Raw genomic sequence first — 25,523 nt, 5'->3', positions numbered from 1 at the left:
ACAGTTTTATTGTGGTTGTGTGTTCTTTATTATTGTACTGCTGCTGACAACCCAAATTTACACCGACCCTGGTTGTGTGGCAATAAATTATATCTAAATTATATCTATCTATCTATCCATCTCCTTCCTGTATGCTGTGTCTTAATTGTTTTCCATCCGGCCCACTATAGTGGTGTCATCTGCAAAATTGTAAATGGAGTTAGAGAATATATATTGGTTACACAGGTCGTAGATGTGTAGGCTGTATAGTAAGGGACTGAGAATGCATCCTTGAACCAATGTTTAGAACTATCTTGGAGGATGTTTTGTCAGATATCCTGAATGAATGTGATCTATGATCAGATCCATTTACAGTCATAGGTCCAGGGTTTTGGAGATGGGTTCGGTTAGAATGCAGAGATTTATGAAGATGTTGCCAGGGTTCAACGGCCTGAGCAATAGAGAGGTTGTGTAGGAAGGAACTACAGATGCTAGTTTACACCGAAGATGGACACAAAATGCTGGAGTAACTGAGCAGGTCAGGTAGCTCTCTGAAGAAAAGGAATAGGTGATGTTTCGGGTCAAGGCCCTTCTTCAGACCAAAGAATATTATAGAGGGTTATAAAATCACGAGGGGAATACCCAGCAAGAAAGCACGGTGTCTTTATCCCTGGATAGGTAAATCAAGAATTACAGGGCATAGGTTTAAGGTGAGAGGGAAAAGATTTACTAGAAATCTGAGTGCCAACCTTTTCACACCGAGTGTGGTGAATATATATAATTAGCTTCCAGATGAAATAGTTGAAGCAGACACAATAACAACAATTAAAAGACATGTGGACAGGTACATAGAGAAGAAAGATTTAGAGGGATATTGGCCAGGTGCAGGCAAATTGGATTAGCTTGGAGGGCCATCTTGGTTGGCATGGATGAGTTGAGCCTCTGCCCAATGGCTTTTAAAACCTGCTACTTTTGTTTTTAAAACCTGCTACTTTTGTTTTTAAAACCTGCTACTTTTGTTTTAAAAACCTGCTACTTTTGTTTTTTAAAACCTGCTACTTTTACCTTTACTCACTGCTACTTTTACCTACTTGCCTGTTTTGGTGGCATATACATTTTGTGTTTATTTTGCAAATACAGTAGCAAATTTCTGGAAGCTAGTACAGTCTGAAAACAAAGGTAGAATATATATTTACTTTAATCATTTCACACATAAGTTCCATTGCAATATTTTGAAGAATAACCATGAAGTAATAATGAACAAGTATTACAACAGGCACTGATATAACATAACATATCATTAAGGAAGCCAATTTCTCAATTTTTTGAAGCCAGACCTTTTGACAAAAGTAAATTGATGACAAATTATACACAAGAGCACATGGTAAATAATTCCTGGTCATTCTTTAATACCACAGCTATATCAATGTTCAACCAAGAAAATAAGTTATTTTAGGTGATTTCACTATTCAAAAGTAAATTTATACTTGGAACAGCTTTTTGATGATTCTTCAATTGATTTCTTCTTGGTTAACAGCTGTACTGAGCAATGCACTGCCTCGTGCTTTGTTGAGCTTTACAAATAGAAGACTGCCGAGTCCATTCTCTGAGGGATAGGATCGTCTAAAAATAAATTAAAAAAACAGAATTTAATGCATGATTTTTTAATATTTGTCTCTAAGAGTCTTTATTTAAAGACGTTAGCTTTTTAAGCTTACAATTATACATCTTATTTGGCTATTGCAAACTTACAAAATGCATTTGGGAAATACATTTTGGGTTACAATATACAGAAAATGAAATCTTTAAACAGATTGGTAACTAATGGATTACAATATCCAAAGGGAAAGTTCAAGTTCAAGTGAGTTTATTGTCATGTGTCCCTGTATAGGACAATGAAATTCTTGCTTTGCTTAAGCACACAGAAAATAGTAGGCATTTACTACAAAACAGATAAATGTGTCCATATACCATGATATAAATATATACACACATGAATAAATAAACTGATAAAGTGCAAATAGCAGAAAGTGGTTATTAATAATCAGAGTTTTGTCCGAGCCAGGTTTAATAGCCTGATGGCAGTGGGGAAGTAGCTATTCCTGAACCTGGTTGTTGCCGTCTTCAGGCTCCTGTACCTTCTACCTGAAGGTAGCGGGGAGATGAGTGTGTGGCCAGGATGGTGTGGGTCTTTGATGATACTGCCAGCCTTTTTGAGGGAACTCGTCAGCGAGTGGTGTTTCACCGACATTCGAGCTGCCTCCTGGTTTCGCCTTGTAGGAGGTGATTGCATTCAGGCCCCGCCACAGCTGCCAAACATCTGTCTCATCCTCCAGTTTGGAGCAGAAGTCCCTTTTGGCCTTTTTGATGGCCTTACCAAGGTCGTATCTGGACTTCATGTAGGCTGCTGTATCATCGGACATGAATGCCCTGTGTCTGGTCTTTAGAAGAGTGCGGATCTCAAAGTTCATCCAAGGTTTCTGATTGGGAAACACTTGGAAGGTTTTTGTAGAGATGCAGTCCTCCACATATTTCTTTATGAAGTCTGTAATGACTGTGGCGTATTCGTTCAAGTCCATTGCTGAGTCCTTGAACATTGCCCAGTCTACAGACTCAAAAGAATCCTGGAGTTGTTCTTCTGTTACATACTTTAGTTTCAGTTTTATCCATTCTTAGTTTTAGGGATATAGCATGGAAACAAGCCCTTCAGCCCACCAAGCCCATGCCAGCCATCGATCAACTGGTCACACTATGTTTTGGAAAGAACTGCAAATGCTGGTTTAAATCAAAGGAATAGAGTCTGAAGAAGGATCTCGACCCGAAACGTTAACCCATTCCTTTTCTCCAGAGATGCTGCCTGTCCCGCTGAGTTACTCCTGTATTTTGTGTCTACAAACTGTTCACACTAGTTCTGTTATCGCACTTTCTCATCCACTCCCTACACACCAGGGGCAATTTACAGAGGCCGATTAGCCTACAAACCCACACATCTTTGGCTTGTGGGAAGAAACCAGAGCACCCAGAGGAAACCCGGGTGGTCAGAGAGAACGTGCAAACTCTAAACAGATAGCACCCGAGATCAGGATGAATCCTGGGACTCTGGTGCTGTGAAGCAGTGGCTCTACCAGCTGCACTGCTTCATCGCCCTACCTCAAAAAGAAAATATCCAGTACTTTTGTGAGAAAGTTTAATGATTTTTGTGCTTGTATATTCTTTATGGCATGCTAGAATTAAAACCAAATTACATCTGTCCAAAGCGCATAAATTCTTCGGTCAACAGCAGGACACTTGTAGGTATCAGGGGAGTATTGATATTTAATTATCTTACATTGTTTCTTGTTTGCCTAATGTTGTGTTCATTGATTCCAAAGGATGAATCATAGTTGAATTATTCCAGCAATTGTTCCCTGTTCAATATTTTGCATAAGGAAGAATTATATTTATTTGCAAATGCTCTGTGCTGTGACTTTAACTTCACCAGTTATGGAGCAATAGAGCAGCAGTTTTGTGTCTATATCTCATGGCTTCTGTATTTCAATGCAGGTAAATGTCTGGTCAATGATGACTCAGTGCCCAACATCTACCCAGAGAGATTCACGGATTCATACAATATGGAACCAGGCCCTTCGGCAGAACCTTTCCATGCCGACCAAGATGCCTGCCTAAGCTAGTCCCATTTGAGGCCTAGACAGGGTAGACAGTCAGAACCTTTACCCAGGATGGAAATGTCAAAGACTGGAGGGCAAACTTTAAGGTGGCAGGGGCAAACTTTAAAGGGGGTGTGCAGGTGAAGTTTTTTACAGAGGATATTGAGTGCCTGGAACGTACTCTGTGGGGTGGTGGTGGAGGCAGATTTGAAATTTAGAGACTTTTAAGAGACTTTTACACAGGCACTTGGATATGCAGAGAATGAAGGGATGTGGATTATGTGAAGATAGCTAAGAGTTGGTCTTGGCATCATGTTCAGTATAGACAGTGTAGACTGTTCCTGTACAATACTTTTCCATGTACCTGTACCATGTGCCTGTGCCTGTATTTGGCCCACATCCCTCGGAACTTTTCCTGTCCATGTACCTGTCCAAGTGTCTTTTATGTGTTGCAATTGTATCTACCACTAACAGATCCTCTGGCAACTCGTTCCATATATCCACCACCCTCTGTATGAAATATTTACCCTTGAATCAATTAATACGTTTATGAATGAATGAATACGTTTATTGGCCAAGTATTCACATACAAGGAATTTGCCTTGGTGCTCCGCCCGCAAGTGACAACATGACATACAGTGACAGTTAGGAATGACACATAAAACATTAAACATTAATAATAAAACATTATCGATTAAACATGTGAATTAAATAAAATACCAGAGCAAAAAGAGGCTACAGATTTTTGGTTATTGAGCAGAGCTATTACACGTGGAAAAAAGCTGTTTTTATGTTGGCTGTGGCAGCTTTGACAGTACGGAGTCGCCTTCCAGAGGGAAGTGATTCAAAGAGTTTGTGGCCAGGGTGAGAGGGGTCAGAGATGATCTTACCCGCTCGCATCCTGGCCCTTGCAGTGTACAGTTCGTCAATGGAGAGAAGGTTCAGCTCCCTTTGAATCTTTTGCCTCTCAACTTAAGCCTAGGTTCAGGTTTAGGTTCAGGTTTATTATTATCATATACCCCAAGGAACAGTGAAAAGCATTGCTTTCCATGCTATCCAATCAGTAAAGATAATACTACACATAAATACAATCAAATAAAATTTAGGTCCAAGGGGTTGAGCTAAGGGGAAGATATAGAGTGCAGAATCTAGTTTTCAGCATTGTAGCCCTCTAATTTTCAATTCCGCTACCTTGGGGAATTAACAGTAACTTTCTACCTTTACCTATGCCCCTCGTGATTTTATGAACCTCTGTAAAGTCAACCCTTGTCCTCCTCTGCTCCATGGAAAGCAGTCCCAGCTTATTTGTCTCTCCTTATAACTCAAGCCCTTCAACCCCAGCAACATGCTATTCCATGACATTGAATGGGGAGATCTAAAAGCCCCATTCATGATAAAAGTATGTAGTTATCAAGGATGGCAAATGTCTCAGCACATCAGCCAAAGCCTGAATGCTGTCCTGGGCTTGTTACATTTCTGATTGATTCATGATCTAAGGAGCCACAAATGGAACTATAGACTATACAATCAGCCATGTTTGATATAATGGAATGAAGATCATTGATGTAGCAGATTGTGCCTAAGGCACTGTCCTGAGGAAATCCTGGACTGAAAGGATAAACTATCAACCTCAGCCATCTCTAAGTGCCAGGCAGGTCTCTGGCTAGTGGAGCAATTACTTTGATTCCTACTGAAGTTTATGATAGATCCTTAATACCACAGGCAGTCAAAGTCTACCTTGATATCAGGGATAGTCAACTCTGGAATTCAGCTTTGTTGCCAATGTTTGAACCAAACTGAAAAGAGGTTGTGGGCAGAGCATCCTAACAGATCCCAAGCTGAGCAGCAGTGATCAGGTCATTAGAGTGTAAGTGCTAATTGATAATATTATCTGTGGCACCTCTCTTGATTAATAAGGGTGTCAAACATTGTTGGGAGAAGGTAAGAGAATGGGGTTGAGAGGGAAAGATAGATCAGCCATGATTGAATGGTGGAGTAGATTCTGACCCAAAACATCGCCAGAATATTCTTTCTGCAAATGTTTCCTGACCCAATGAGTTCCTCAAGAACTATGTTATTTTTTTATACAGGAAATACTGAATCCAAGTAAAGAGGTACCTTAGTAAACCGCAGAAGAATTGCTACTTGCAATTTCCATCCAGTCCATTAAGTATCTGAAAAATAATTAATTTTTAATTTATCAATGATTCTCTATTCATAGTGTTTTATGAAATATAATTTATACTCTGACAGATATAAAAAGACTAAGAAGCAAACACTGTTTTTGGGGGCTTATTTTTATATTTATCTCACTGCTTTTAATTAACTGCTTATCCGGCAACCTTTATGACCCCTGCATACCTCAGACTTTTAACACGTAGAGTACTTATGTTTAGGACTGAACATTAATGTTCTGATGCTATGGATGAGTGTGCGGTGTGAAAGCTTCAAAACAAAAGAATCCCACTGCTTTGGTTTGAAACAGGAAATAGCTTTATAAGTTCATAAGTTATTGGAGCAGAAATAGGCTATTGGCCCATCAAGTCTATTCTGCCATTCAATCATGGCTGATCTATCTTTCCCTATCAACCGCATTCTCCTGCCTTCTCCCCATAACTCCTAAATATAATAGAAAGGAGACACCTGAAACTGCTGGATTCTTGAGCAAAACACCAAATTGTGGAGGAACTCAGTAGATCAGGCAGCATCTGTGAGGGAATAGTGTGATATTCATATCCCAAGACTGATGAAATGATCATTTTAGTCCAAAATGATTGCAGTGTCACTGCTTAGTTATAAAGTGCATGTCATGAAGGAAAGTGGAGTAAAACCCCAAATTAACCCGTACAGACTGTAAAGCATATTGTAATGACAAACCTTACATGTATATTGTGAACCTAACTCTAGCTCCAACAGCTATAACTGTAATTTATTTATTTGAAATTAAATATAATTAATTTACTTTTCAAAATTCAGTGCATTGGTCCATTCGATCAGCTCATCCACTTCCCAGTCTAGGACTGCATTCGGGCCATATTGTTCAAAACTGTTGAATACTCCCTCTGTTGCTCTTTGCACTAAAACAGCTGCAGTTGGATCCTGTGTTTGAGCCTGCAGAATGCCCTCTCGGTACCTAGAAGGCAATAAATTGACATGGTGAACAGAAAGCCTTTCTCCAGCTTACATTGTGACTGCTAGACTGGCGATATATTTCTCCTAACTTAACAATCCAAATGTGATTGGCCTCTCTTTAAACAAGGAAAGGCCAAACGGGTGACATCATTTGTCAGGATTTACTCTGCTTGAATCACTCTAGTAGTAGCAGCCTGAATGCTGGTCAGATACTAGACATATTGAGAGCTGTAGGGGTTTTCTGTTGGAAACCGTGGGGTGGAGGATGGTTTAGGTTTATTATTGCCACGTGTACCGAGATATAGCAAAATGCTTTTGTTTGCATGTTGACCGGTCAAATCAGACAATAGATGTATACAATCAAGCTAAACACGTACAAAAGGCTGGGCAAAAAGAAATAAACCAGAGTGCAGTATATAGTTCTCAGCATTGCAGCGAAACAGTCTAAAGAAAAAGTCCAATGTCCATAATGAGGCAGGTTGGAAAAACAGAGCTGTACCCAAGCTAATGGAAGGACTATTCAGAAGTCTGATAACAGAGGGGAAGAAACTGTTCCTGAGTCTGATGGCACACACTTTTGTATGTAAAACAAGCTTCTGTGTTTTCTATAAGATAGACACAAAAAGCTGGAGCAACTCAGCGGGACAGGCAGCATCTCTGGAGACAAGGAATGGATGATGTTTCAGGTCGAGACCCTTCTCTGTATCATCTGCCTGATGGGAATGAGGAGAAGAATGGTGTGGGAAAGCTTAATTATGTTGGCTGCTTTCCCGAGGCAACATGGTGTAGATGGAGACAATGGCAGGGAGATTGGTCTGTATGATGAACTAGAATACATCTATATCTCTCTGCAATTTTGTGGGGTCTTGGTAGAGCTATTTCCAAACCAAGTTATGATGCAAGCTGATAGTATTCTTTCTAGGGTGCATCTGTAGAAGTTCGTAGGTGTCGTTGGAGACACTCCGAATTTCCTCAGTCTCCTGAGGAAATCGAGGCAATGGTGTACATTTATTACTGTCCTGTCCCTACGGCAGGGAACGTTTAAAAACATTCATAACATAATGATAAAATAACTGGAGATATACTGTATAAGGCCAAGCTCGTGAGAGCAATATATGGAAATAGTTTGGGAGATAAAACTGCTGAACGATTGATGCGAGACCTTACACCAATTCTCAACAAAACTTTACAGCTGCTTGTACAGTATATTAACCTGTGCACATAACAGCTTTTATCCTCTTTGTCTCGGTGGTTCCGTAGCATCTTACATCTAATTCCCATTATAATTCTCATTGTTGCATTTGCAAAAAAAGACAGAAAATGCTAACATGGATAGGTGTCATTTCAGGTCAGGGTCCTACTTCAGACTAATTGTTGGAAGAAGGCGAGAAAGCTGGAAGAGTGGGGGAGGGGGCAAGACAAAGTCTGGCAGATAATGTGATACATGTGAAGGGGGAAAAGACGGAGATTATAGGTTAGTTACCTAAAATTGGATAATTCAACGTTCATACTGTTAGGTTGTAAATAACTCAAGTGGAATATGAGGTCCTGTTCCTCCAGTTTGCATGTGGCCTCAGTAAGGGAATGGGAAGAGGAGTGAAAGTGATTAATAACCTGGAGATCCAGTTGGTCTTGGATGGACCATGCTCAAGTGTTTGGCAAAATGATCACCTAGGCTACACTTGGTTGAAACATTGCCTTTCCATGATCTCCGATACACTGCCTGGCCCATCTTCTTTGGCTTCTATTTTCTTTCAAAACATTGCTTTGTTGAAGTTGAATGAAAATTTGATTTTGGTGGCTGACACAAAGCCTTGTTTGAATATTGTTTTTATGATGCAGGAAAAATCTAGCACTCTTGTATTTTCTTTTACCACGGAGGACTTCATCCTAATGGAATTGCATCAACTTTTCTTCAAACTCACATCTTTTTCATCCATTCAATTTTCCTCTGTTTTTGCCTTCTCTTGACATCTTGGCGTCTCTGGGCTACGCAATGATGAAATACTGTTGTATTTCTGGTTGGCTCAAACTGCATGTAATCTGTGGTGGTTCCAAGGTACTGACCAAGACACAAACGGAAATTAATTAACAGATACATTTCCCATGTTCCCATATTTAAATTAATAGTACTAAGAATTTATCATATTGTGGATAACATTAACTTAAAGGTTTTCAATGAGACTTCCCTCAGTGAGTCACAAAATGGATATGACGTACACATCATGGACTAGCACAATCACCTAATTTTGAACAAATGCATCATCTAATTCTGAAAAGCCCAACCTACATGATTAATGCAATTCAACAAACTCGTGTTTTTTGTTTAACAGACCATCCTAAAGGTCTGAAGAAGGATCTCGACCCGAAACGTCACCTATTCCTTCGCTCCATAGATGCTGCCTCACCTGCTGAGTTTCTCCAGCATTATTATCTACATCCTATAGGTAAATATATTTTAAAATATTCTTCTTGTGTTGCATTGTTCCCCCATATTAGTTTTCCTTAATTCTCATCTATTTTTATACTTTATAAGTTGCCTTCATTACTATTATACCTGACTATTCAAATACACTCCTGGCCAACTTCCATCTTCATAAGATTACGATTATCCCAAACTCTGTCAATCATCAGGGCCGCACAATGGCACAAGTTGCTGCCTTACTGCACCAGAGACCAGGGTTCGATCCTGGCTGCGGGTGCTCTCTGTATGGAGTTTGTACAGTCTCCCTGTGACCCATGGGTTAATCCGGATGCTCCGGTTTCGTCCCACACTCCGCAGACGTACAGGTTTGTGCGTGAATTGGCTTTGGTAAAATTGTAAATTGTCTCTGGCGTGTAGGATAGTGTTAGTGTAAGGGGTGATTGCTGGTCGAGGCAGACTCAGGGGCTGTTTCTGTGCTGCATCTCTAAAGTAAAAAAAGTAAATCTAATTCACAACAAGATGTGTTCACCCACCATTCCCACACGCGATGTGGCTTTATGTAATGATCTATTTTTTGAAATCTCATCCTCGTATCAAATTGCTTCTTGGATAACTCTCTCTGTAACAGGTTACAACACCACAATCTTGAAATATCAATGATTACCTAATTCTGCGCTCTGCGGCAGCATTTGTTTTAAGTGCTCTGTTTTTGGCAATAGTTAAGGGCCACCAACCTCAAGATTCATTTTATGTACATATGTGCAACTATAAACATCATATCTCAGGAAAATGGTTAGTACTTTTTTACCTTGTCTGAAAGACTTCTCCAATCATTATTCTCTTTTCGTTTGTACCATCCACTACGATCAACTTCTTGAGTTTTGACAAGATCATGGTTATGAACTTGCCTGGGGACTTTCTGTTTCGCTGCAGGATTGGTATAGTCTTTAGGACTGTTTGCACACAAATCCACAATCGGGCGGTGCGTGAATATTTTGTAGTAGATTTTTGGAGGAAATGTTTCCTATAAATCAGAACATGAAGAATCAATTTAGATTGAATTACATTAGGAAAATGTGAAAGCAACTATTTCTAAACACTGGTACAAATGGATGCTATCAAATTTGATAATGTGGAGAATAATGCACAACAACAGATAACAGTGCAAATGAGAACTTTATAGAATCATGGATTCTGCATTGTGTTTGTATAAAAGCGTGTGTGTGCGCTCATGTACGTGCATGTATCTGTTGCATTGCGTGTGTGTGTCTATGTGTTTCTGTGTGTGTGCGTGTGTGTGTGTGTTTCTGTGTGTGTGCGTGTGTGTCTGTGTGTTTCTGTGTGCGTATGAGTGTGCCCTTGGGTGTGTGCATGTTTGCGTGCGTGTATCTGTTGCATTGCGTGTGTGTGTCTGTGTGGCTCTGAGTGTGTGTGTCTGTGTGTTTCTGTGTGCATATGAGTGTGCCCTTGTGTGCGCATGTGTGAATGCGTGTATCTGTTGCATTGCGTGTGTGTGTCTGTGTGGCTCTGAGTGTGTGCGTATTGGTGTGCCCTTGTGTGTGTGCATGTGTGCGTACGTGTAACTGTTGCATTACGTGTGTGTTTCTGTGTCCGTATGAGTGTGTGCATGTTTGTGCATGTGCATGTATCTGTTGCATTGCATGTGTATGTCCGTGTGGCTCTGAGTGTGTGCGTATGAGTGTGCCCTTGTGCACATGTGTGCGTGCGTGCACACGCACAACAAAGAATTGTGACCAGGGCTGTTTTCTGTTTCAAGCCAAATATATTCAGAAATTTGTGTCATAAGCTGAGGTTTTATGTGAATGATAGAAAAAAAAGGTGATATATATGGTTACCTAGATAAAGAAAATACTACTTTTTATATTGGTAGGGAACACATTTCTGTTTTGTAGCACTGATGGGAATTTCAACTGCAATTAGTATTGAAATACCAGCCGTTCCTATTAATTCAAACAAAAGGAAAATCACATAAAAACACAATTTTCTGTGATTGAAGACAGATGAAGTTCCCCACTGAAGTCATACTGTGTAGAAATCACTTATTATTGAGTGAATTTGTTCAAGATGAGCACATTTTCCATTCATGTGTAATCTCTCTCTCGCAAGGACAAAACGGCACCTGGCTTCAAGGCCTCTAAGGAACGTTACACCTTACTGTTAGGGGGAGGGGGTAATGCCTAACAAGGCTGCAGTGTAATAATAAGGAACTGCAGATGCGTGTTTATGCCAAAGAAAGACACAAAGTGCTGGAGTAATTCAGCCGGTCAGGCAGCATCTCTGGAGAACATGGATAGGTGATATTTTGGGTTGAGACCATTCTTCAGACTACTTAAATTAAAATCAGTGCTTGTGTATCATTCTGCAAACCCCATGCTCTCAAAAGCTATGTAAAAAAATTCTTACTAGTTCATTTATTTTCAAACACCAAGGTGTGGGCTACTGGTCATATTTTCCCCTAATCTGTACCATTTACATACATTCCGATGGTAAAAATATTTTTAATTTAGGTATTTTTGATAAATGCACTGCTTTTCAGGAACATAACCCCTGCATAAAATGAGAGGCGGCTATTTACTAGTGCAGAATTCTAATTGAACAATTTTCATACACAAACACACACACATAATGCCTAAAAGGCGACAGTACTGAGTATGCATGGGCAAAAATAGTATTCATTTCAATTAATGCTAACAAAAATGACTTACTCCCCCCAGTCTGAATCGCACATGAACTCCAGCAGCACTGTCCAGTAAGTCTGCCTGTGAATGTATAGGAGCAATGGATTTAGATTAGACAATGGCAACTTTACAAATTTCTCATTGATAGATTTTTCTCAACCTTCCACTGGTGATTTGCGCAAATTGCATTTCTATTTGCAAACCATTTGCAACTAAAACAATCCATCCCTATTGAAGATAGACACAGAAAGCTGGAGTAACTCAGTGGGTCAAGCAGCATCTCTGGAGAGAAGGAATGGGTGACATTTCGGTTCGAGACCCTTCTTCAGACTGGTTAGGGATAAGGGAAACGAAAGATATAGACGATGATGTAGAGAGATAAAGAACAATGAATGAAAGAAATGCAAAAAAGTAACAATGATAAAGGAAACAGGCCATCGTTAGCTGTTTGTTGGGTGAAAACAATTGAAAACGAATGGTAGAGAGCATACTAACTGGTTGCATCATGACCTGGTTCGTTAACTCCAACGACCAAGAACGAAGGAGGCTGCAGAAAGTGGTGAACATTGTCTGGTCCATCACAGGTATTGGCCTTCCCACCATGGAAAGGATCTCCAGGAAGCGCTGCCTCAAAAAGGCAGCTTTAGTACATTAGAGATACAACATGGAAACAGGCCCTTTGGCCTACCGAGTCCACACCAGCGATCACCCCCTACACTAGGACTATCCTACACACTAAGAGAAATTTACAATTTACAGAAACTAATTAACTTACAAACCTGTACATCTTTGCAGTTTGACAGGTAACCAGAGCAGCCGGAGAAAACCCACACAGTTTTAGGGAGAACGTACAAATTCCATACAGGCAACACTAATAGTCAGGATCAAACCTGGGTCTCTGGTGCAGTAATGCTGCAAATCTACCGCTGCAACACTATGCCGCTCAATCTCTGAGTCAGCTAATATCAAAGATCCACACCACCCTGGCCACATACTCATCTCACTACTTCTTTTGGGAAATAGATACAGGAGTCTGAGAACCACGTCCTCCAGGTTCAAAAACAGCTTCATCCCATCACCCACTAGGCTCCTGAACCACTCTGCAACCCTAACCACAACCCCACCCTCAGTAATGATCTGCCATGGGCCTCGTTTAGATTGCACCGTGTACCTTGGTTTGCACATTGCGATCATTATGCTCGCTGCAACTAGAGCAATGATTCATAATAATCAGACAAACAAAAACACAGCAAAACATTTTTATTTTGCATATATTTGGCATGAACCATTGCGGGGGGAGGTAGGGGTAAGAGCACAAATGATTCACTGCTAAAGCAAAGATATATATCAGTTTTCCATACACTTCACAGCCTGCTGGGTTGAATTTAAAAAGACCCATGTGAGAAAATATGAATGTTTTAGTAATACATCTTTTCCCTTACCTCAATAGGGTTAATACATTTCATCATGAACTTAGGGTTTCCTTTCCTTCTGAAATTAATCATATTCCTGTAATGCTTAAACAGCTGCATGTCCTACAAACAGAAAATCATGATAATTATATTCATGAGTAAAAAATAATGCATGTTTCTCAAAACAAGAAATATCAGATAATAATGTGCAAACATTTAAATATAGAATACATATTTAATTTCACCAAATGCACATAGTGACTGTAGCTCACAGCCATTTCAGGAACATGCCTCCTTTAATAATGGGAAATCAAAGGGAAAAACAAAATAACCTTCCAGATTCTGCGTGCTTTACATTGGCATGAAGTGTTCCAGATACTTGGGTCAAAAGATTGTCATGGGTCTCGTCCTGATATACCTCATCTTCCACTTGGTTAGCTTAAAAAACCAACGGTATGAAAATTGAATTTTCCAATTTTAGGTGCTCCACCTAGATGCTACCCATTTCTCCTACCTACCCCCCCCCCCCCCCCCCCCCCTTTCATCCCCCCATTTCACCTCATCCGCCTCCTCTTCCACGTCGATTCCTTTTTCTGGATTCACATTTTGTGCCTCATCTATCCTTGTCTCCTTATCTTACACTTTTTGTCTTTTCACCTCTGGCCTTTGTCCAACCATCTACCAATCAAACACATCCCCTCTTTCACTTGTATCCATCTATCATTTGCCAGCCTTTGTCCTGCCTAGGGTTGCCAACTTTCTCACTCCCAGATAAGGGACAAAAGGTCAAAATAAGGGACAAATTCCCGACGGCAATTCGTTGACCAACTCGGCTATGGTGGGTGAATGATGAGTTGGCCCGGGTGCTGGACTGCACACAAAGCCCAGCTGGTGGGCCAGCTGAGGAGTCGCGTGCAAGTCCGGCACCCCATTCATCATGAACTGATGATCGGCAATGAGAAAGAGGGGTGGTGGTGTCGGCGGTAAGCGAAAGTCCGAAGGTCAGTCAGCTGATCGGGAGACCGACCGACGGGGCCACGGGTGAGATGCTGCTGTTGCACTCCATGGGCTGCACTACATCGGGACAGGTGAGGCGGGGTCGGATGCGGCATTCCGAACCGGACAGTCCCCTCGACCTGAATAGTAGCAGTCAAATACGGGACAAGGGCGGTCCCGTATGGGACAAACCAATTTAGCCCAATATACGGGATGTCCCAGCTAATACGGGACAGTTGGCAACCCTAGTCCTGCCCCCATCTCTCTCCCTTTCTCCCCACCCACTATAATCAATCTGAAAGAAGGATCCTGGCCAGAAACATTGCCTATCCTTGTTCTTCCATGTTCTCCAGAGATGCTGCCTGATCCGCTGAGTTACTCCAGCACTTTATGTCTTTTTTTATAGTCAACATCTGCAGTTCCTTGTGTCTAGATCTGCTCTTGATTGGTCTCAAGACCTGTTGCTGACCTGTGATGTCAATGTATTGACCATACATCTACTTTCATCAAGCAACCTTGACAGTAATCCTCTGAAAAGGTACCAGTTTGTCCTAAATGGGATGGTCTCTTCCATTGTGACCTCTGATGATCTTTAGTGTGTTGTGACCACTGCCTTCTGTCACATTTAGTACTTATCTGCTGTAAAGGGATCTGATTGTGTGTCTTTGATCTGGAGAAAGTAAGTGGAATTGACGGAGGAATTGTTCAATGTATGAATGGTTTCAGCCAGGTGAAGGAGAGCAGTTGTGGAAGAGGAATGGTTTGGCTGATGTTCAAGTAAGGAGTGAAGGGATCTCAGACCATCCTATTATGGGATGGTGTAGAGGGAAGGGAATTCTATGGTAAGGATTGACCTATTGGCACCTGGAACTATCAAAGTGGTGGTAGCCATGAGATGTAATATGGAAATAAATAGAAATGGGGAAAAGAGTAGGGAAGTCAAGGTAGGAAAGCAGGCTGAAATAATGGCTTAATCAGGACAATGCTACTTGTGGGTCTTGAGGCAGAAGTAGGCAGTGCAGTGCAGTGGGAGTTAAAGGCTGGAGGCTGTGGAGGGTAGATTTCTTGAGCTCAGTGATTGGGAGGCAATGACCTGATGTTCAGAGGTAGGGGACAAAATTTAGTGGGAGGTATAAGGAGAAGTCTTAGTATAGTGCTAACATTGGTCTTCTTAAATGTAGGGCTAGTTCACCAGACCTCTGTCTTTCCCACGTGTTTTATTGATATCAGGGTTGGTCTTTAGTTAGTGTTTGCTGCAAGCCCAGAGTTGGGTGGGGAAGAAATATTTAATCCAAATAAGTGCATGACAGGAAGTGTTTTATCATTGTGTCATTGTTTCATGAGTTGTCCTGAAAATGATCGCAATAGAAAATAGACAATAGGTGCAGGAGCAGGCCATTTTGCACTTCGAGCCAGCACCGCCATTCACTGTGATTATGGCTGATCATCCACAATCAGTACCCCGTTCCTGCCTTCTCCCCATATCCCTTGACTCCGCTAACTTTAAGAGCTCTATCTAACTCTCTCTTGAAAGCATCCAGAGAATCAGCCTCCACTGCCTTCTGAGGCAGAGAATTCCACAGACTCACAACTCTCTGGGTGAAAAGGTTTTCCTGATCTTCGATCTAAAGGGCCTACCCCTTTTTCTTAAACTGTGGCCCCTGGTTCTGGACTCCCCCAACATTGGCAACACGTTTCCTATCTCTAGCATGTCCAATCCCTTAATAATCTTATATGTTTCAATAAGATCCCTCTCATCCTAAATTCCAGTGTATACAAGCCCAGTTGCTCCATTCTTTCAACATATGACAGTCCCGCCATCCTGGGAATTAACCTTGTAAACCTACGCTGCACTCCATCAATAGCAAGAATGTCCTTCCTCCAATTTGGAGACAAAAACTGCACACAATACTCCAGGTGTGGTCTCACCAGGGCACTGTACAACTGCAGAAGGACCTCTTTGCTCCTATATTCAACTCCTCTCGTTATGATGACTAATTTAGCTTAAACAGGATTAGCTTTCTTCACTGCCTGCTGTACCTGCATGCTTACTTTCAGTGGCTGATGTACAAGGACACCCAGATCTTGTTGTACTTCCCCTTTTACTAACTTGACACTATTCAGATAATAATCTGCCTTCCAGTTTTTGCCACCAAAGTGGATAACCTCACATTTATCCATGTTAAACTGCATCTGCCTACTCACCCAATCTGTCCAAGTCACCCTGCATCATCATAGCATCCTCCTCACAGTTCACACTGCCACCCAGCTTTGTGTCACCTGCAAATTTGCTAATGTTACTTTTAATCCCTTCATCTAAATCATTAATGTATATTGTAAATAACTGCAGTCCTAGCACTGAGCCTTGCGGTACCCCACTAGTCTGCCAACCAATTTTCTATCCATGTCAGTACTCTACCCCCAATACCATGTGCTCTAATTTTGCCCACTAATCTCCTATGTGGGACCTTATCAAATGCTTTTTGAACGTCCAGGTACACTACATCCACTGGCTCTCCCTTGTCCATTATCCTAGTTACTTCCTCAAAAAATTCCAGAAGCTTAGTCAAGCCTGATTTCCCCTTTGTAAATCCATGCTGACTCGTACCGTTCCTGTTACTGCTATCCAAATGTGCCGCTATTTCATCTTTTATAATTGACTCCAGCATCTTCCCCCACCATGGGCGGAAATTGCTTTTAAAACAGGGACACAAAGAGAGAGGGCATAGAGGGGAGAGAGGTGAGAGAGAGAGGGCAGAGAGGAATGATCACACGTTATACCATGCCGCCGACCCATTCTGACCGTTGCCACGCCGCCGAACATCGCCCCCGTCGCCGAACCCATTTTGGACGCCGCCGAACAACCTTCCCCCCCCAACACCCCACATTGCACCCTTCTTCACGGCGACCCTGTAATTGCTTGGGACCTACTTTGTAACAACACTATGAGCAGTTCCGGGCCGCCTGCTCCCTGACTCGAATCGACTCGACGCCTAACTGACATACGCTCCGTCCTGCGCTGAGCTTGCTGCAGGCCGGATAAAATCTCGTGGCGGACCAGTTGTGGCCCATGGGCCATAGTTTGGAGACCCCTGATGTATGCGTACTTACGTACCCATGATATGGTAATTACAGTTAGCACTGGCTTAATTGGGAAGGGTGTAGTGCTAGCTTCCTTCTGTGGTGAGTGGGAGCACTTAGGGGATATATGGAAAGTGTGTCAATGAAGAAACTGAATGGTCATATATCGATTCAGATTCAGATTCAGATTCAATTCAGATTCAATTTTAATTGTCATTGTCAGTGTACAGTACAGAGACAACAAAAATGCATTTAGCATCTCCCTGGAAGAGCGACATAGCAAACGATTTGAATAAATAATAATAAGTGTCCGGGGGGGGGGGTGGTGATTGGCAGTCACCGAGGTACGTTGTTGAGTAGAGTGACAGCCGCCGGAAAGAAGCTGTTCCTTGACCTGCTGGTTCGGCAATGGAGAGACCTGTAGCGCCTCCCGGATGGTAGGAGGGTAAACAGTCCATGGTTGGGGTGAGAGCAGTCCTTGGCGATGCTGAGCGCCCTCCGCAGACAGCGCTTGCTTTGGACAGACTCAATGGAGGGGAGCGAGGAACCGGTGATGCGTTGGGCAATTTTCACCACCCTCTGCAATGCCTTCCGGTCGGAGACAGAGCAGTTGCCATACCATACTGTGATGCAGTTGGTAAGGATGCTCTCGATGGTGCAGCGGTAGAAGTTCACCAGGATCTGAGGAGACAGATGGACCTTCTTCAGTCTCTTCAGTCTCCTCAGGAAGAAGAGACGCTGATGAGCCTTCTTGATCAGAGTAGAGGTATTGTGGGTCCAAGAGAGGTCATCGGAGATGTTGACTCCCAGGAACCTGAAGCTAGAAACACGTTCCACCTCCGTCCCGTTAATGTGGATGGGGGTGTGCGTGCCGCCTCTGGACTTCCTGAAGTCTACAATGAGCTCCTTGGTCTTCTTGGAGTTAAGGGCCAGGTTGTTGTCAGCGCACCATGCTGCTAAGTGCTGGACCTCCTCCCTGTAGGCCAGCTCATCGTTGTTGCTGATGAGGCCAATCACCGTTGTATCATCTGCATACTTGATGATGGTGTTAGTACCATGTACACGTGTGCAGTCATAGGTGAAGAGGGAGTAGAGGAGGGGGCTCAGCACACAGCCCTGAGGAACGCCGGTGTTCAGGGTGAGGGTTGAAGAGGTGTGCTTGTCTAACCTTACAGACTGGGGTCTGTTGGTTAGAAAGTCCAGTATCCAGTTGCAGAGGGAGGGGTCGATGCCCAGGTTACCGAGTTTGGTGATCAGTTTTGATGGTATAATGGTGTTGAATGCTGAGCTGTAATCGAAGAACAGCATTCTTACGTAAGTGTCTCTGTTGTTGAGGTGGGAGAGGGCGGAGTGAAGTGCCGTTGAGATGGCATCCTCCGTACTCTTGTTCTTGCTGTAGGCAAACTGATAGGGATCCAGTGTGGGGGGTAGGCAGCTTTTGAGGTGTGCCAGGACCAGCCTCTCGAAGCACTTGGTGATGATGGGGGTAAGTGCAACTGGGCGGAAGTCGTTGAGGCTTGCCGCAGTGGAGTGTTTTGGCACTGGCACGATGGAGGTGGTTTTAAGGCAAGTGGGGACAACTGCTTGGGCAAGTGACAGGTTGAAGATGTCAGTCCAGACGTCTGTCAGCTGTGTAGCACAGGCCCTGAGCACGCGCCCTGGGATGCCGTCAGGGCCAGCAGCCTTACGTGCATTAACCCTGCTCAGTGCCACGTACACGTCGTAGGGGGTGAGTGTGAGGGGTTGGTGATCGGCAGGTAGCACAGTCTTGATGGCTGTCTCTAGATTGTCCCTGTTGAAGCGGCCATAGAAGTGATTAATTTCGGCTAAAAGCGGCCATATAATTTCTCAAGACATACTAAAATGCTTTGCACTTTGACATATTTTAAGAATTTATTTACAGTTATATGGTAAGACACATCAGGCATAATATTGGAGCAAAAACAAATAGAGAGCTGCTCAAGACCCCCCATCTCGACCGTGACCCAAAATGTCGACTGTCCATTGCTCTCCACAGATGCTTCATGGCCCGCTGAGTTCCTCCTCCAGCTTCTCCTTTTCTTAGCTTCGGGCTCCAGCATCTACAGTCTCATATGCCTCTATGGCACAATATTGATATGCACAAAATTCAAAAATATTCATATTTACCATATCATCACTGCAGTGCATTTTGTCAATTTTAGCATATGATAAAACTCACGATATGCCTTCTCCATGCTCTTTGTATTATTCTTGCTGAATTTTCTAATTTCAAAGTTGCTTGTTGCGTCACAGATGCTGCCATGTCACATACATATATCTTGGTTGCATATAGTCCACTGGCAGCACTACTGCTTGCAGGACTCTCTTCTTCCTCATAACGTCCACCAAATATGAATGCATAATTGCTTAAAAAAATATGAAGAAATTAACATTAGTCCATGAGTAGCTCAATTTGCAAAAGGCAATTTTGAGACATCTTCCTGAACTCTGAGTAATGTATAATTTTTGTTTGATTTACTTTCCAAATGGTGTACTGAATAAATTATATATTATCTAAATGGAGTAAGTTCACAAATATGCATACATAAACATTATCTTTGCTGCTCCCATCTGTCCAGTTAGTATCATAAGTGAGTTCTGTATCTCGCTCACGCAATGAATCATGGGATTTGTCAAAGGTCATTTGGGATTAACAAAGAGTGTTGCAAGTGATCGCGAACACAGCGCTGTATAAACTGTGTTTACATATTGGGCGGAACTGTAAAAATAAAATTTTCGGTCTGTTTTCATGTTCTTTGTATCATAAAATGCTAGCAAGCAATCTTCTATCGCATGTACAGCGACCATGACAAGCCACCTCCTAAATATTAATCTGGCATGTTTTTATCAATTATTTGCAATTCCAAAGCACTATGATTTCCCCCAACATTTTATCTACCTGGTACATGAAGAATGATTAAAAACGACACAGCAGATATGCAAAACAAGATCCCGACATAATCATAGTCACTATTGCTTGAAAAAAAAAATGATCTTAAAATTGTTTATGCAAATGCAACTACACTGGGCCTTCACAAACTAAATGTATAGTTCAGTACTGTCATACTGTCAGAAAAAAATCCAACAGTTTGTATACTAATTTATAGTAACCAATAGTGTCACAGTTTTGTGTTTCTTGCAGTCGGAGCATGTCAAAGCCTGCAACTGTGAATGCCGTGGTTGTTCTATAAATATCTCTGTGCAGTCGAGAATGCATCTCAGTGCTGGGCATTTATTTATTATCTGCTGCGTGGATCTTATCAAATCACGATCTGGCCATAAAATCAGGAGTTTCTATTGGATGGCTTGGAATTTAATCCAAGTATTGAATATTTTAGAACATGTACCCCCACCACTGAGTCCAAAGAAAGTCACGAAAAGCACCATCGACAGCCCAAGGAGCAGCTTCATCAACACGAGTACCATTTTATCCTTGATCTGGGTCCAGACTTCTTTGACAATTGTTTAAATGTTCTTGATACATTAGTACTGATGACTTTTTTCTTCCCTTCCCAATATCGCATTTTCATTGTTTTATGCTTCACATACTCACATGGATTGTCTAAGTCTTCCTTTGAAGAAAGCCCTGTCAATCTTCTCACATTTTTGTCGGTTTTGATATTGCTACAAAAATGCTTATTAGCTGCAGCATTCTTCAGTTTTAGTTTCAATCCTTCTATCTTGCCTTCCAACATTTCAACTGTGTCTCCCATGGCTATCTGGACTACACTTCTTCCCACCCTGCTTCCTGTAAGAACTTCATCCCCTACTCCCAATTCCTCCGTCTACGCCGCATCTTCACCCAGGATGAGGTGTTCTACACCAGGGCATCGGAGGTCCTCATTCTTCAGGGAACGGGGGTTCCCCTCTTCTACTATAGATTACGCTCTCACCAGGGTCTCTTCTATACCCTGTAATTCTGCTCTCACTCCCCATCCCCCCACTCGTAACAAAGGCAGAATCCCCATTGTCCTCACCTTCCACCCTACCAGCCGTCACATACAACAAATAATCCTCCGACATTTTCACCACCTCCAACGTGATCCCACCACTGGCCACATCCTCCCCTGTCTGCTTTCCGCAGAGACCGCTCCCTCCGTAACTCCCTGGTCAATTCGCACCTTCTCACCCAAACCACCCCCTCTCCTGGCACTTTCCCTTGCAACCATACATCCATAATTTAAACCAAAAAAATTTGTTTTAATGGTGTTTCTGTTTGTTCAAATCAGCAACACAATCCATTAATGTAAAATATTGCATTTATGAGATTAAGCAGCATTTATGTATTAATAAGTTCATTATCTTGAAAAAATAATACTACGCCATGGGAAGAGATACTGAGGAAAAATAGCCAAACACTTGGATATCAACAGTCAATTAGCCTCTGTTAATTTTAGTAAAATCAAGTGGTCTTGTAACTGCAATTATACATGTACTGTATTTGGTATATTAATGGATGCAATGAACTCAATTATGACTAATGTGTGCTTTGGTTGTTTCATAAAGCTCTTCATTCTTGTGCCTCTGTTTTTACCCTGTGCTACTGCCAGACCCTCCCTGATTTCCTATATTGATGCCTACTTTAGAATTGCTTATATTGTATACTGTTGCATAATTTCTTTAGAACATACAACATTAATGTTTTATTCAGTGTGTGTGACTTTGTCAGGCCTTGAAAGAGGGGAATCATCAAAAAGAGGACCTGTACCTTATTGCTATTTGCAAGACATGAGTGGTAATCTTGAACATGTCTCCTTCTCTTGATTACAATATGCTGGTTATGCATCCTTTCATAAATGTAGAGTCAAAGCATGTTGGTCATGCAGCCGGAAACAGACACTTCAGCCTAATGACTCAACACTGACCATCAACTACCATTCACACCAGGGCCGGATTTAGATAAAGAGAGGCCCTAAGCTATTTTACTTGTGTGGCCCCCCTCCCAAACCCCCACTGCCATGACTAGAGGACCATGACTACCCGACAGTGACAATGTGACTCTTTTAAATCCTACCGTATGTTGTCATTAAACAGTTGGTTTTAAAATACATATTGGATTCATTGCGGAGCGGGCGATGCCTTACCTGGATCGCCGTCTGAAGCTCTGGAGTGTTGGGCCTGTGGCAGGGATGGGGGTTGGGGCCGGTGGAAGGCAGGTGTGGACTGAGGCCAAGGCGATGTCTGATGGAGGGGTGGTGGGTGGTCAGGGGGGAGGGGGGTATGAGGACTGTAGTGTGGGTGGGGAAGAGCTGGGGTCACATGGTTTGAGGGGGAATGGGGAAGACCCAGTGGAACAGCCACTGAGATTACCAGGGTTGGGGGGGGGGGGCATAGCACTAGGACCCAGCGCAGTCAAACCCAGGGGAGTGGGAATCAGTAGCGTGGAAGCTTCAGGCCCGGTGCTGAGTCCAGGCTGCAGGTAAGGCGACGGCTGCGGGCTGCTGGAGGGCGGTGGAGTGGCCAGTGTCAGTGGGCAAAGAGTAGGAGGTCCCGGTGGGCGGTTGGTCGGTGAGGCAGCGAGGAGAGTAGGCCCCCCTAGATCTCAAGGCCCTAAGCTAAACTTGTCTAGTTTATATGTAAATCCGGCCCTGATTCGCACTAATCCTACAATCATCTGTTCTTCCCATATTCCCATCAACTCTTCCCAGATTCTAAAATGTACACACATGGGCCCATTTAAATGTAAATCTGAGTAGCTCAGCTCTGGTAAGAATAAGTGCAAGTACAGATAATAGAATTAGAATGAAAAAGAAAATGCTGGAAATGCTCAGTGGGTGCATGATAAATAAGTGGGTGAAATGCCCAGTGGGTGCATCTATGAATGAAGAATTGTGTTCATCGTTCAGTTCATCTGTTTGGACTAGGATTGGAAATTTAAAATCTATTTGTGTCATTTGTACACAATGTTTTTGTTTATCTTTGTTTGGAATATGTATAAATAAAAGGTAGGTATTTCAACCATTACCCCACTCTAAGGTAAAATACTACAAACACAAATAAAAACTTAAGTTGTTTAAAATTGTTATTAAGCTTAATCTTATCAATTGATCAATGCATTAAGAAAAAGGCTTTAGGTTTTGAATTATCGATTCTTCATGTATTCCATGGGCAGGTATTTAAACAAAACATGTGAATAAGGACAGGAAACGATAAGCAGATTTATACTTATCCTGCCATTAAGCAATTTCTACACACCTTCAGCTCAATTTTGCACCCCACCCTAACTCCACCATTCGGTACACAATGTTACCTAACTTTCTGGGTTGGGAAAACAATCAAAGGAAAAAAAGCATAACAGCAATTACAGAAAAGTATTGGGAAATTCCACTCCAATGTCTGGTTAAGCAAGTTCTGAAAGCCACAATTGCTCATCATTCACCAATTTATCAAATGTATTTTCTGGGACTTTTCCTAATTATTTTCTATTAGCCACTAATTTCAAGTGTACCTATAGACTGCCACATGTTATAAATTATAAATGGAGACTCTGGGCTTCCGTAAACTATCTAGCAGAGCACCAAATGTAATTACTTTTTCATTCGATTGAAAACGTGAATTGTACTTGCTCAAAACACTACTCCAGTCATGGACACACAGTTGATGTTGTCTTCACACATAGGCACCACACATTTATCGGGATTAAAATTAATCTGCCAGATTTTCTCCAGGGATCCATGCTTGATTCATTTTTTTAATTTTTATTTGGAAGGTCAGGTTTAAAAACTATATAAGTATCCACAAATGGGTTATGAATGATTCGTTAAGATAATAGATCCACTATAACATTTTATTCTAATGATGCCTAAAATGTTAAAATTGTTTCTTACCGGCCACTGTTAGATTGTGCTACCTCTTCACTCATGTTGTGATTACTTCAAGGATGACTTCATTATATTAGTAATTATTATAAAAATTCCATAATTTTCGATATCTAATGAATATAAGATATTTAAATAACTGATAACACAATCACAATTTTTTTTAAACATTACATCAATTGGGGGAAATACCTGGTGTTAATTTGCAATGAAACATTTATGGAATGGATTTCAATCACTGATGATATTATCAATACATTTTATATAAATCCAAATTATTTGTGACATTGTTCCATGCCAATGTCTATTTCTAAGGTGGAGATTGATAGATTAGGAAGGATGTCGGGGGTTATGTGGAGAAGGCAGGAGAATGGGGTTGAGAGGGAAAGATAGACCAGCCATGATTGAATGGCAGAGAGTAGACTTGATGGGCCGAATGGCCTAATTCTGCACTTGGAACGTATGATCGTATGGACATAAACATGGTATGCTTCAGCAAAATGAAACAAAGTGCATATTTAATGCTATACCTGTGTTATTTGTAGGAGGATAACGACAGCACATTGCCGAGGGCGAGTGTATTTGCAGCGCTACCGAGGAGCGTCCCGTCGTTATGGTTACCCCGGCAATGCCGTCACTGACGGCGCTAGCGGGGAGGGCGGGGAATGTCAACGAGGCGGCGCTCACAGCAAGTCACATACTGTCAGTCTGTCCTGTAGAGATGCATCTACGGTTCCTTTCTGCACAAATTGCCCCTTCCCAGCATTGTCCTCTGTTACTCAGCCTTGCACTCGCCGGCTCTTTCCAAAGTGCCTTAAAAAGTGGAATGATTACCAAAAATATTAGGATTTATTATTAATAGTTATTTCCAAAATTTCCCTAGATTCGTGGTTTTGAAATGTATTTTTTCTGCCGCATGTATTAAACCCAGCAGGTTTGCAACAAGATTAACGGTGAATCCGATTTACCAATCCGAAAAAAAGGGACACAAAGTGCTGGAGTTCAGTGGGTAGGGTGTGTAGGAACTGCAGATGCTGGTTTACACGGAAGATAGATACAAAATGCTGGAGCAACTCAGCGGAACAGGTAGCATCTCTGGGGAGAAGGAATGGGTGACATTTCGGGTCGAGACTCTTCTTAAGACAGACAGTGGATCAGGTAGCATCTCTTATCTGAAGAACATGGATAAGTGACATTTCAGGTCAATGATACAATGGTTCTTTATTGTCACATGTACAATGACATTCTTTTTTTTTGCAAACAGTTCTGTAAAGTATTGCTTTAAAGTAAATTTAAAGTAAAGTACATAAGCA

At 42.0% G+C, this 25,523-nt stretch overlaps 1 protein-coding gene across 1 annotated transcript; it reads right to left on the bottom strand.

Annotated features, from left to right (window-relative positions):
- Positions 1 to 742: 742 nt before the first annotated feature.
- On the bottom strand, positions 743 to 25,284 carry c6h11orf65 (chromosome 6 C11orf65 homolog). The gene is made up of 10 exons (XM_055637018.1): positions 24,741 to 25,284; positions 24,220 to 24,323; positions 19,572 to 19,758; positions 13,325 to 13,417; positions 11,910 to 11,963; positions 9,992 to 10,207; positions 8,684 to 8,820; positions 6,589 to 6,759; positions 5,745 to 5,800; positions 743 to 1,602 (listed from the first exon to the last, which is right to left on the bottom strand). Exons 2-9 carry the CDS (start codon positions 24,252 to 24,254, stop codon positions 5,746 to 5,748), a joined length of 948 nt encoding a protein of 315 aa, XP_055492993.1. The 5' UTR covers positions 24,255 to 24,323; positions 24,741 to 25,284; the 3' UTR covers positions 743 to 1,602; position 5,745.
- Between the last annotated feature and the right edge of the window lie 239 nt (positions 25,285 to 25,523).

The sequence above is a fragment of the Leucoraja erinacea genome, chromosome 6, assembly GCF_028641065.1.
Source record: "Leucoraja erinacea ecotype New England chromosome 6, Leri_hhj_1, whole genome shotgun sequence".
Classification (NCBI taxonomy): domain Eukaryota; kingdom Metazoa; phylum Chordata; class Chondrichthyes; order Rajiformes; family Rajidae; genus Leucoraja; species Leucoraja erinaceus.
This window is presented reverse-complemented; position numbering and strand designations above follow the sequence as displayed.